At 43.4% G+C, this 12,745-nt stretch overlaps 1 protein-coding gene across 1 annotated transcript; it reads left to right on the forward strand.

Moving 5' to 3' along the window:
* The first annotated feature begins 2,442 nt into the window (after positions 1-2,442).
* Positions 2,443-10,823, forward strand: ISCA2 (iron-sulfur cluster assembly 2). Its single transcript, XM_083728078.1, has 5 exons — positions 2,443-2,597; positions 5,468-5,633; positions 6,411-6,526; positions 7,608-9,174; positions 9,280-10,823. Exons 1-4 carry the CDS (start codon positions 2,539-2,541, stop codon positions 7,780-7,782), a joined length of 516 nt encoding a protein of 171 aa, XP_083584204.1. The 5' UTR covers positions 2,443-2,538; the 3' UTR covers positions 7,783-9,174; positions 9,280-10,823.
* The last annotated feature ends 1,922 nt before the right edge of the window (positions 10,824-12,745 follow it).

Below are 12,745 nucleotides of genomic sequence, written 5' to 3' on the forward strand. Positions count from 1 at the left end.
GAAACCCTTCAGTCCAGTTTTCAAGGTTAGAAACACTCCCTTGTTTGGACAGAGCAACAGCTTTCTGTCTTTTCTTTATCACAAAACTGATAACCAGCTCCCTTGAAATGTCTCTCCTGTCCAATGTCAGATTGCCAAAAAGAGAGAGAATCTAGTAGCAGCAAAATTTAAACTTTACCTCAGTTTGCTTGTGCAGCGCATCCCTTTCACCTACATAGAAGGAGCTCAAGGCATGATTTGAAGATGGAAAAGGATTAACAGAAAAGAGTTGAGGGTGCAGTTGCTGAGAATGGTATGGGTGAGTTCACCGAGTTATGACACAATTCAGTGGCAGATTATCATGGTGACAAGTGGCTTTAGAGAGAGTAAGGGCTCGTCCACACTTCTGCTTCCCTTGCCTCTTTCCCCCCACTGTTTACTGCTGAATTGGAACAAATGTCAATCAGTTTTTCTGCAGATTGATCTTTGTTCTGATTCAGTGGTAAATGGTGGGGTCTCCCAGGGAAAGTGGAGGGACAAACAAAAAAACTGCTTGGACCTGTGCCTAGGAAGCATGGGACAAGTGGAAAACCTTTTGGACTCAGGACTCAGTCATGGGGCAAGCAGAAGTGTGGACAAACCCTTACTCAGCACAATAGGGACCAACTGCCGATTATTGCTGGAAATATGAGAGAGAGAGACATACTGTAGGCAAGGACAGGGAACCTGCAGCCCTCCAGATTTTGTGCTGCAACTCCCATCATCCTTGGCTATTCCCTATGCCAGGCATGTACAAAGTCCATTTCGGGGGCCTAATTCGGCCTGCCGGTTGGCTTAATCTGGCCCCTGTGGCAGTTTATTTCCTGGAGTAAAATCCTTAAAAAACCTCAACAACTCTAATCCTAAAAGAAGCTCAACAACTTGGGGGTAAAATAATAAAAAGTTCAACAACTTTGGTTGGCCCCCATGGCCCTTCACTTCATCAAATCTGGCCCTCTTTGAAAAAAGTTTGGACACCACTGGTACTGTCTGAAACTGATGAGAGTTCAAGTCTTGCAACATCTGGAGGGCTACAGGTTCCCTATTTCTGCTATAGAGCAATAGGCTGTACAAAGTTACTTTTTTAAACCTCACTTGCATTTACACAAATTATCACTAAGGCAGCAATCTTATGCATATTTACTGTGGATATGCCCAGTTGACAAAAAGGGAGAAGATTATTTACAAGTGCATGCACAAGCTCGCTCTGAAACTAATTGAGTTGAAATGGGATATAGGCATGCCTCCTCTTTTTTTTAATGCGTGTACAGTAAATGGGACGCAGGTGGCGCTGTGGGTTAAAGCCTCAGCGCCTAGGACTTGCCGATCGAAAGGTCGGCGGTTCAAATCCCTGCGGCGGGGTGCGCTCCCGCTGCTCGGTCCCAGCGCCTGCCAACCTAGCAGTTCGAAAGCACCTCCGGGTGCAAGTAGATAAATAGGGACCGCTTACCAGTGGGAAGGTAAACAGTGATTCCATGTGCGGCTCTGGCTCGCCAGAGCAGCGATGTCACGCTGGCCACGTGACCCGGAAGTGTCTCCGGACAGCGCTGGCCCCTGGCCTCTTAAGTGAGATGGGCGCGCAACCCCAGAGTCTGTCAAGACTGGCCCGTACGGGCAGGGGTACCTTTACCTTTTACAGTAAACCTCTGGAACAGTGATTGCATTGTGCCTTTGTAAGAATACAGTTTAGGACACATGGCACTTTGGTTCATTGACAAGTGAGACATGCAAAATAGGGAAGATCTTGCGTGGCTATAGGGATACTTGATAATGAAGCTAGGCCATGCAACCAGTTCATAGGCATATATTTTCAAAATTAAACCCTCTTTAATTAGGTAGGATATACCTCATTTCCTGCATCTATATTCCACCTTTTCCTCCAAGGAGCTCTACATTGTCCACTCCATCCTCATTTAATCCGCACAACAACCTTGTGAGGTAGGTCACAGCAGAGAGGCGGTGACTTAATGGATTTGAACCCGGATCTACCAGATCCTAATCCCACACTCTTAACTACAACATCTCACGGGCTCTCACTCCGAAGCAAGTGTGTGTTGGTCGTGGCCATATGTTCACTTGAGCTTACATCCGAGTAAACATGCTGTACCCTAAGGAATGGGAGACTTGTGGCCCCCCAGACGTGGCTGGACTCCCGCCAGCCCCAGTCAGCATGGCCAAGGCTCTGAAATTTTGGGAGTTTAAGCCCAGCATCACCCGCAGCGCCGCAGGCTCCTTCCTACGCGCGCCTCAAACTCGATCCTCAACCCCGACAGGAGTGGGCGTGGCCGTACGAACGCGTGCCTCGACGTCACAGCGATACCCAAAAGAGCTTAAAGGCAAGCGTGGGCACTTCCGCCCGGCTTTCCCCGCCTTCACTCGGAGGCACGTGATCTTCCCCTCTCCTCCCATTCCCTTCCCAGTGGAACCAGCCTCTTCGGTTCTGCGTACGTTCCCGTCGCTGTCTGGGGCAGGACATACGGCCACGCCTCCGCCAATAGCAGCGCAGCTAGGCGGATCAAGATGGCGGCGCTGGCGGCGCTCGCTAGCTTCAGGGCGCTGCGGCTTGGCGGGCGGAGCAGGTAGTGGTGGGCCTTTTCCCTTTCCGTGCTTTGCGACGGTGGGCTAAGCGAAGAGGAACGGTGGTCCCGGCGGCGAACGCGGGCGAGGTGTCACCCCTTGTTGGTTTTCAATGCACGACACAGTTGGCGTTTCCCTTTCGCAGTCACATTCACACGCGCCGCCCCTCTCGTATTCCTAGGCGCCCTTATTCTCCTAGCCCAAACAAGGGGTCGGGAGATTTGCCCCCCAACCCCCCGGCCTGTAGGTCCCGACAGCTTGCCTTTTAAGTCCAGGGATCCCAGAGAATCGCCATGGCGACACATCGAACAAACACAACCGGTCTGTCTTATTAGGGCAATATACGTGGTGTTGCAAACTTTTCCAACCGCCCCTGCACCTTCTCGGAGGCAAAGGCTTTTACAGCGTAATATTCTCCTACTGTGGGAACAAACAAGTAAATGGGCAAAACGTTGCGACTGGTTGTGATGGGTCATTTCACCGTTCTGGTACTGTAGGTGGAGAAAACGAAGGCAAGAGTTTAATTCCAAGACGACCAACAATAAGTCTCTGATAGCACCGCTGGTTAGAGTGCAGTGCTGATAACGGCAAGGCTGCAAGGTTCTCTCCCCATATGAGGAAGCTGCATATTCCTGCCTTGTAGGGGGTTGGACTAGATGACCCTTACCTTAGGGTCCCTCCGACTCTATGATTCCAGCATCATGTAGTTGGAGGGTGCAATATTAATTCAGGGACTGAGCATTTCACTGCTTTGCAGAGATAGGTGTTGATTCTTATATCTCAAGGCATTTAGATTTTTAACTGGCAAAAGGAGATACAGTGTTGTTGGGGGCAAGTCTCCAAAGCAGTATGTGCAGGGTTACATCAGTGGTACTGATGACTCTGTGACTTATAAGGTGGCTCTCTATGCCCTGGCAGCTAGGAAGATTAGGAAGAAAGAACTGGATGGGCTAGTGGTCAGTGGCAAAGGGGACTCTGAGATCTAATTTGCACATTTTATTTGAGAATTATATTTTGTTCTGTGTAGTAAGAGATTTTGTGGATTTGATCATGGTTTTACCGCATATGTAGCAACTACTGGGCTTTTTTGTTTTTCTTCTTTGGATGTTGCCATGGCCTTTGGCTAGTGCAATAAAAATATTAAATTTAAATTGGCTCATAAAAAAACACACTTGTGCCTTAAGTTGTAAACTCTATCTGTACATTTGGATGCATGCAACTGCGCTGTTAGGCACTTGTCAGCAAACCTGCAAAGAAGACATGCCTAATGATGTTCTATATTCACTTGTTATATAATATCTAAAAGTCTTGAAATGTCAGGAATTACTTCCGTTTCACTACTTTCTGTGGGGGCACATAGTGCATTTAGGACTGTAGCCTAAATCTGTTTCCAAGCTTGTTTTTTTTTTAAAAAAATAAAGTTGAAGTCAGTGGTACTCTTGTTAATATAAATGCTTGTTCTTTAATGCTCTGGGGGCTGAAAAAATCGTGCAGAAAGTCTATATATTGAGCTCAGGAGTTCTGAGCTGTAGTAATGTTATATCACTGAGAGAAAGATTCATGGAACAAAACAGTAAATGGTCCAGGGAAGAACAAAGGGATTGTTAAGAAAAACTGAAAGAAAATGAAATGAAGCGCTCTTTTTGTACTGTACAGTATAATTACCCTGTGCATCTCAACAGTTAGAAGATTGTATTGAGGCCAGCAGCTTAGCAGGGTTCAGGCAAGGTTCAGGCATATGGATAATGACAGCAGTACACTGGGAAAAATAACTACAGATGATGGTTTGGTTTCTAATATATCTATGGCCATCCAGTACCAGGGAGCAGCTGAAAATAAGCAGTGCTAATTTCAGGCAAAGGTTTTACCATTTCTGCTCTATAATGTTTGTGTATGGGCATCTGCGACTTTGTTTCTAACACAATTAAAATTGCTATAAGGTTGTTATAGACAACAGCTCCTGCCTCCTGATCAAGGAATAGCCAGTTTTGTTGCAGTAAATCTCCTATAGCTATAAGGAGGAAAGACAGTTATTATGACTTCAGCACCAAAGTAACTCATGAATAGCGAGCTAGAAAAAGGTTTCATTGTAAAATGAATAAAGGAAGGGAAGTGTTCACATGACAGATGATGACTAACCGAGAGCTGGAAACACACGACTTAGAACAATTGGTGTATGTTCAGCCCTTTGTGAACTTAGTCCCAACCTAACAGTAAACGCTTAAACACCATATTGGAATCGGTTGTTTAGGATTCAGACAGGGATTCAGGTCTATTCCACAGGGTACAGTATTTTTTCTCTCGTCTCCCTCCCTCCTTCCCTCCAGTATTCAGGGACACATCACTTATTCTCTCCTGCCTAGAGTGAAAAGGTCCAGAACAACAAGCATTCTGTGAAAGATCCTCACTTTTGTGCACTGGATTCTGTATTCTGTCTAAGAAGATACTTCTTACTACGGGTCTCTTCTCCCTTGCTTAATGAGTAGATCATTAAGAGACACGTAGTATCAGACATTCTTTCTCACTCAGACAAGAATTTCTAAGTTAAGTAAAGAGAGAGAAAGAGGTGCACTCTCGCTCACTCACTGATCCTTGTTGCCTCAGTCTTCTGAGGAAAAGCATATTGCCCTTACCCACCATATATATGCTGTGAATGCTTTCTCCAAAATTTTGCTATTGAAACTCATAGTTAGGAAGTATAGAGTCAAAGTTACCTGCCTTTGTGTGTTCAGATTTGATGGGTGGGTGGGGATATATTTCTGACCCTTAGCTTAAAAGTCCCTCAATCTGTCTGTAGTTGTTTCCCTCATTTATTGCTTTTCCACTATCTCCATTCCTTGGATCTTATTTGTTCCTTAACTTTCCCACACAGCCATTCTCTTCCTCACTGGCATCTGATAAGAGCCCCTTCCTGCGCCACACAGAATGGTGCCTCCATGCCAACGATAAGAGTACAGTGGGTCGCATCCTCCGCCTCTGGAGAGACCTTGACTGATTCCAACAAGGGGCAGATTTACCTCAGCGCGAACTGTGTGAAGGTATGGCTTCTTGGAAATCACCAGCTGTATGTACCATCTGTAGTGTCTTGATTCCTCCTGAGCTGCAGTATGATGTGGTGTTTGGTGTGAGAAGGTCATAAAAGAATGTATATGTGTAGCTGAGTGTGCAGTTGCTTTAATCCAAAAAGTATACATTATATTACTAGCCATCTCCATGGCCTGTCCATGTCAGAGTGGCATAATTTGATGTGGCTGCACGTGAGGGTTGGTAATTTGCAGTAGCAAATGGCCCAATGGTTGCCATTAATTTGATTTGAATTGATTTTAGAATGAATTGATTTTAGAATTCTGTGTTACTTTTATTGTTGTTAGCCACTCTGAGCCTGGCTTCAGCTGGGGAGGGCGGGATATAAATACAATATTATTATTATTATTATTATTATTATTAGCATACAAACTGTGATAGAACTAGTAGTGGGGTATTCAATCCAGGCTTGGCAAAAAGAGAAAAGGCCAGGCATGTTTTGGGTAGTGTCAAAGACTGGATGTGAATCAGCCCTTACTGTTTGCAGCAATGGCAGCACTTTCACCGAAGGCACTCCCAAGTGTTCTCTTTGAGTACATGTGAAAGAATGTGCTGCCAGGTTGATTGGTGCTACGTGCCTCTCGTGTGTGTTTTGCTTTAGGTTGCTCTGTATCTGGCACTTACCATCTCTTTGAGGGATCTTGCTAGTTTGATGTTGGATTTCAAGTGGTTGCTAAATATTTTTGTATGAATCTGACCCACCACTTAGCGTTCTTTTTCTGTTTCAACAGAGACTGTTGGAGATTGCAGAAGCATCTGAGTTTCTGAGGCTGCAGGTAGAAGGAGGTGGCTGCTCTGGTTTCCAGTACAAATTTTCTTTGGATACAGTTGTGAATTCTGATGACAGGTAAGGGCATAGGTTCCTGTGTGGTGGAGGAGAAAGAACTTTAGGGGAGGGGTGAGAGGGAGAGAGCGAGCAAATGATTGAATGAGGAATGAATATCATATTATATAGTGCAGATAATCCCGTTGTACTGTTTTCCACTGCTATACTTGTGCATATCATTTTCAAGCCTTGTGGCAGCACAATGCATTCAGTGTTTACAATTAGCTCTCAATATGAGCATTCTGCTTTTCTTTTTCACTTAAAGATTCAGGGCAACTAATATCACCATGCAAAATAATCATCTAATCAACAAGGTAAACTAAAACAACAAAATGTCTTGCGGCACCTTAAAGACTAATACAGTGGTACCTTGGGTTACATACGCTTCAGGTTACAGACTCCGCCAACCCAGAAATAGTACCTCGGGTTAAGAACTTTGCTTCAGGATAAGAACAGAAATCGTGCTCTGGCGGCGTGGTAGCAGCAGGAGGCCCCATTAGCTAAAGTGGTGCTTCAGGTTAAGAACAGTTTCAGGTTAAGAACAGACCTCCAGAACAAATTAAGTACTTAACCCAAGGTACCACTGTAAATGTATCATGGCATAAGCATTCATAGATCAGAGTTCATTTCATCAGATACACAAAATGCCACAATAAATGTGTTTGTATCTAAGGCTCTGTTGCTTTTGTTGCAACAGACTAATTCAGCTACTCATCTGGAAAAGATAAAGCTAAGAGAGGTGCTTAAGCCAAATCAAAAGCTACTTGAAGAAGCAGGATTTTCATCCTCCTCCTGAAAAGCTGGCCAGAGAAAGGCAGGCCTTTCTTGAAAGGGAGTTCAAGAGGTGTGGAGATCACAGCCAAGAAAACCCTGCTTATAGATGTCTCTGTTTTTACCAGTGAGAAAGATGGAGTGTTGGCAAAGGGCTCACCTGCCAGCCTTAAAGGATAAGGGGGCTTGTGATGGAGTGGGCATTCTCTAAGGTCTTGCTGATTGTAACACCCATGTTTGGGTGTGACCTGGAAGCAGGGGCAAATAAGATCTTGGATATATATCTGTTGCATTTCAAAATCACTGCAACTATCTCTATCTCCTCCTCCAGGATTTTTGAACAAGGTGGTGCCCGAGTGGTTGTGGACTTGGACAGTCTGAGCTTTGTGAAAGGGGCCATGGTGGACTTCAACCAGGAGCTAATTCGCAGCTCATTTCAGGTGGTCAACAATCCACAGGCAGAACAAGGCTGCTCTTGTGGATCATCCTTCTCCGTTAAGCTTTGAACAACCATCTCCATGTGGACCCTAGTGGATGCTGAGTGGCATATCTCGTTTTCATTATATTCAGCTTCCAGCTGGTGTAATCAGTTGTATGGTACCATGCAAATAGTCCGGACTGAGTCTCGAATAAGAACTGATATCTCCAGGATTAGGTGTGAAGTGGGCTGGGCCCCTGTGTTTTCCTTAATCCCAAATGTATCTTCTCAGTAGGATCCCTGATGACTCACTGCATAGCACTTGATCACCTTGGGAGATATGTGTACATACTTCTGTAATTTAACATATTTTGGTTTTTTGAAGTGATTTCCTACTGCATGTAATTTTCATGTATGTTCATAGGCATATTTTTCCCCTGTATTTTCATTTGTACCCTGATGAATGCATGGCTGAGTTATTGGGGCCCACAGCTGCTCTCCAGCCTCCACACGTTCAAAAGCATCTGTTGCATGGTGCCTGTATGCATTTGAATGCTCATGAGATCCTGTACGGATGATCTGGAACCCTGGGAAAAGGAGCGTTGCTATGTACAAAGTTTTAAAGGATTGTCTTGAAAGGGAATTTTGTTGTGAGGATGTTGTGAGTACCAAATGGGGAGAAGGTTATGTTGCATATGTTCCATAACTTAAGGTTTCCTTTCTCCTTTTGCCTTCTCTGAATGGTAAACAAGAGGCATTAAAAAAACCCCACTTGTTTCATCTTTTGGCCAAGAAACTCAGTATTGTTGTTGTTTTAAAGGAAGTGTTGTGTAATTACAGTGCTAAATAATTAATGCCTTGACTCTGTTTCTCCTTTAAAATCAGCTGGGAATTGAAAGCTTCATTTTTGGAGTAGAACTGGACTGAGCAGCACTGCATGCCTCTAGATAATTTTTTTGTTCTTTGACCACAAAGGAAATCCTGTATCTAATTAGTGGACTTTTGGAAGGCACTTTGGAGATATTTATCTGTGAAGGACGTGCAACTGAGTATTGGTCATAACATTTATAAAGTGCCTATATTTGTGCATCGTTCTTTGCAGTGACCTTTGTTGTTGCTCAGCTGGGACTGATTCCCCCCACCTCACCCCAGGAACCTCAGCTGCCTTTTGGATTAAAAAGTTCTTCCTATTGCTGGATTTAATTTCTTACAAGTAACAAAATGTAAGCTGTATGTTTCCAAATGGGAGCATAAACCATATAGAAGAATTTATCAGTTCATTTGATGCGCTCAGAAAAACTAAGGTAATTAATTATGTGGCTTGCCTGTTCCTAAAAAAAAATGTAACTCACATTTGCTTATTTTCTTTCATATCTGTCATCTGTTCAGTTTTAAGGAAGCAGACTTGCTTGTACGAAGAGCGCAACTCCTTTTCCAACGGGTTTGACACATCTACCCCAAGAAGGAATCAAATTTTAAAGTTACAGATAGGTAGCCGTGTTGGTCTGCCATAGTCAAAACAAAAAAAACAAAAAAAGGAATTTTTTCCTTACTGGAAGGAATTTTTTTTGTTCAAATTTTAAAGTGAAGGGCATGCCCTCTTTGAGGAATAGTGGGGCTTTGGGGAGCCGTTTCTGGAGGAGGAAGCCTTGAGAGTAGAGAAACTTGATCTGCTAACCTGGAGGATTTGGGGGAGTGGGGGCAGGGTGTGTTAATTTTCCCACAGTATGGGGAAATTAGAATATAAGTCCCAGATCCATTTACCTGTTATCTCTAGCCCTTTCTACATAAATGTCAATTAAGCCACCTCTTTTTCTTGCTCCTCGGCTACAACTGATAGGGTGCCGATTTGGATTGCCTATCTACTAGAATTTATAGCATTATTTCACTAGGGGGCATCCTTATACTTTGAGATGCAAATGGCTGAAGAAATTGCTTGTAGAAAATGATGGCTTGCTTGGTTGTGCTGTGGTTGCATCTGAGGCCGAGAAGTAGTGCATAAGTGCTGCTTTGTTTCGAAAATCTCATATTCAGGAGTATGCTAGGCAGTTGGTTCAGTCTGTGCAGAATTCAACAGCCTTGGCTGCTACCTGCTGCTTAAAAGGGTCATTTCTTGTAGTCCAAAATGTCCAGCCTAGGGAGGTGGTGGTGTCAAAGTAGAGCAATGCAAAGGAGTGGCAAAGAGGGAGGGGCATGGGGTTGTTAGAGCCTTTAACAAAGGAACACAATTGCAGTTGAGAAAGAGTCTGATCACAAATTATTTCAGATTCCCTAGGCTATCTGAGCGCCATGCAAATTTGTTTCTGCTCAAAAGCATTCATGCCCTTAAAAACTTGAGAGCTTCCTGAATCCCCACTTACTAAGTGAGAAGGAAGGCAGAGAGATGGTGTAATATTTTAATTGTGTTGAGAACATGCAATTTTCACTAAATGTTTTGCTGAGAGTGGTTGTGTTTTCAAAATTGCATACAAATCAGGTGTCTGACACATCTGACCATACATGACATTTTCACTATATTGTATATGTTGGTGCAAACCAATTCACCTGAACATACCATCATGTGTAGATTGCATGTATGCCTATTTTACCATAGTAATACATTTTGGGCAAGTAAAACAATCCTGTTTGTGACCTTCACCCCTTATAGCAAAAGCATTATGAGCGGTGGACGACCTTGGATATGGATTTTCACACTCTAGAATTTCTTTCAAGTTGGCTTTGGTATTCAAGACTTATTCTGTTTGACTTAAAATACACAGTTTCCTGTTTGAGTGTAGCGATCTTCAAAGTATCTCCCAGCCCTCCAGCACCAACTTGGTCTAAGGAAATCATTGACTGCTACGGCATCTGTGTTCAGCACTGATGTAGGAATGAGAAGAGTAAGTTCTGTTCTATGATCCAAATTGAGGTGCTCTCAATGTGAAACCCTCCCAGTGTTGTTGGACTCTGACTCTCATGAACCCCAGCTGATGGTTAAGGATGAAGGGAATTATAGTCTAGCATCTGAATGGCATCATGTTGGCTACCCCTGATCTAAATGGTTTGTTTGGTCCTTGCAATGCCAGCATTCTTAACTCTCTCAATGTGTAAATGATGAATCTTGGAGAAATAAATACAAAACTTAATTTATTGGCTTCATGTTCCACTTGTCATTTTCTTCAGATGTAGAAAATGCTCAGTCACAGTCAGAAGAAAGGGAAAACTTATCATATGTGAGGGCCTTTGACATTTGATACATCAACTTTTGCTTGGGATTCTTTCAGCTGAAAGAATATGCCTGGGATGGGGCGGTTTAAATGTAATAGTGCAAGAGCTCACACCAGAATTCTGCTAGGGGAAATGTTTGAGATTATTTTTTGGTATGCCACCCTTCATGTTAAAAATAATAATAATAATAATTCAGACAGCTAACAACATTAAAATAATGTTGCAGATTGTCTCAGATATATATGGAGTTTTGTTTTGTAGGGCGGTGTTGTATCAGAGCTAAATATAGGTCACAACCTGTATACTTTTAAAGTAAAGTTCCAAGCATAGTACTTTACAAACTGCAATATTCAAATATGTTTGGTACAAAATTCATTTTCCATATAAAATGTGGAATAGACTGTTATCTATCATGAACACATTCTGTGTGTTCAGTCCTTCCTGCTAAACCTTTACTCCTGGATGTAAATGGAGCTTCCTTAAGTTTATACACCTGATTTTACCTGTACACGTATACACACACACACACACACACACACACACACTTATGTTTGAATGACAAAGTCGGGCAAGACCTTCTAGTGCCAAGAAGTGGTCTGCAAATACAGGTTGTCTCTGAGTGTGTTCTGCAGCAGGTCTTCTGCTTGTGGTCTCTGCTTCTTGGGGGCACAGTTCCCTCATTCCCTGCCCAACACCTCCTTCAAACTGCTCTGAAGTCTCCCATGCTGAACCCAAACCAGAAGTGATAATCAGCAGTCTTGACAGGAGTATCTGGGCGCAATCACCCTATCAAACCCTCCTCCTTTGACTCAGTCCCATCCCACACAGATACTTGCAGCGATTGGATGTACAACTGAAGTAGAAAACGAAACTTAGGGTAGCTCTTTATCATGAAGAACATGAGTAAGAAAAGAGTGTTATCATTAGCATGCATGCATTCCTTATTTGAAGGGCTTTAAAATTAGGCCTTTTTATACAGTCCTTCCCTTGCTTTTGGGTAGTTTATTTTTAATGACAAGAGTTCCTGCTTTCAGCCTTTGTAGCCTATCAGCTTTTTGACTCATGTCCCCATTTGGCTAATCAGGTCTCATTTACCTTTGACATCTTTTAGAGGAACAGAATGGGCCATTACAGTTGCCTTGGAAACAGTGAGATTAAATGCACATTGCCATGGCAACCTGCCATGATCTTCAGCTTCTATCTGTGGGACTCGTTTCTTCAACGTGGGGTGGGGGGTGGTAGCGATAAGGGGTATTCCATTGCAGAGACGCAGTGTTTTGGCCATGGTACAAACACAGAAGGATTGCCGTAGTCAGGAGTCCATGAGGAATACAGATGGGAATTGGTAAGTTGCAGTCTTGACAGGACTACCTGAGTGCACTCACCTTATAAAACTTGCCTTAGTCCCAGTGGTCAGCATGGTAAGCTTTTGAGTTATCCTGAACTCTTATTCAGGCAAGAGGTGGTGTGGGGAGAGAAGGGCAGGGGAGGGAGTCTGGATGTTGCAGGTATGAGGTCAACTTTTAAACTCTACAAAGATGGAGATTGCAGACTGAATAAGTCTCTGCTAGGTTCTACATCGATAATCAGGTTATGTGTCTAGGATCCTAGGATAAAGAAGCAATGGTTGCTCCTCATTTTTAAAAAACGGAGGCCAGTGTTACTAAGGTCTGTTCCACACCTTAAATGAAAACACAGCTTCCTGATCAGGTAGAGAACATGAATAAAGAGAAACATGGCAGTCTTTGTATAGGAAAGCCAGATATTGATTTTAGGTGATGTACTAGGTAAAAGAATCAATTCAAGCCAAATTGTGAAGCTGGAAGGGATGTAACCTCACAATG

This window comes from Podarcis gaigeae (assembly GCF_964106915.1).
Source record: "Podarcis gaigeae genome assembly, chromosome: 1".
Taxonomy (NCBI): domain Eukaryota; kingdom Metazoa; phylum Chordata; class Lepidosauria; order Squamata; family Lacertidae; genus Podarcis; species Podarcis gaigeae.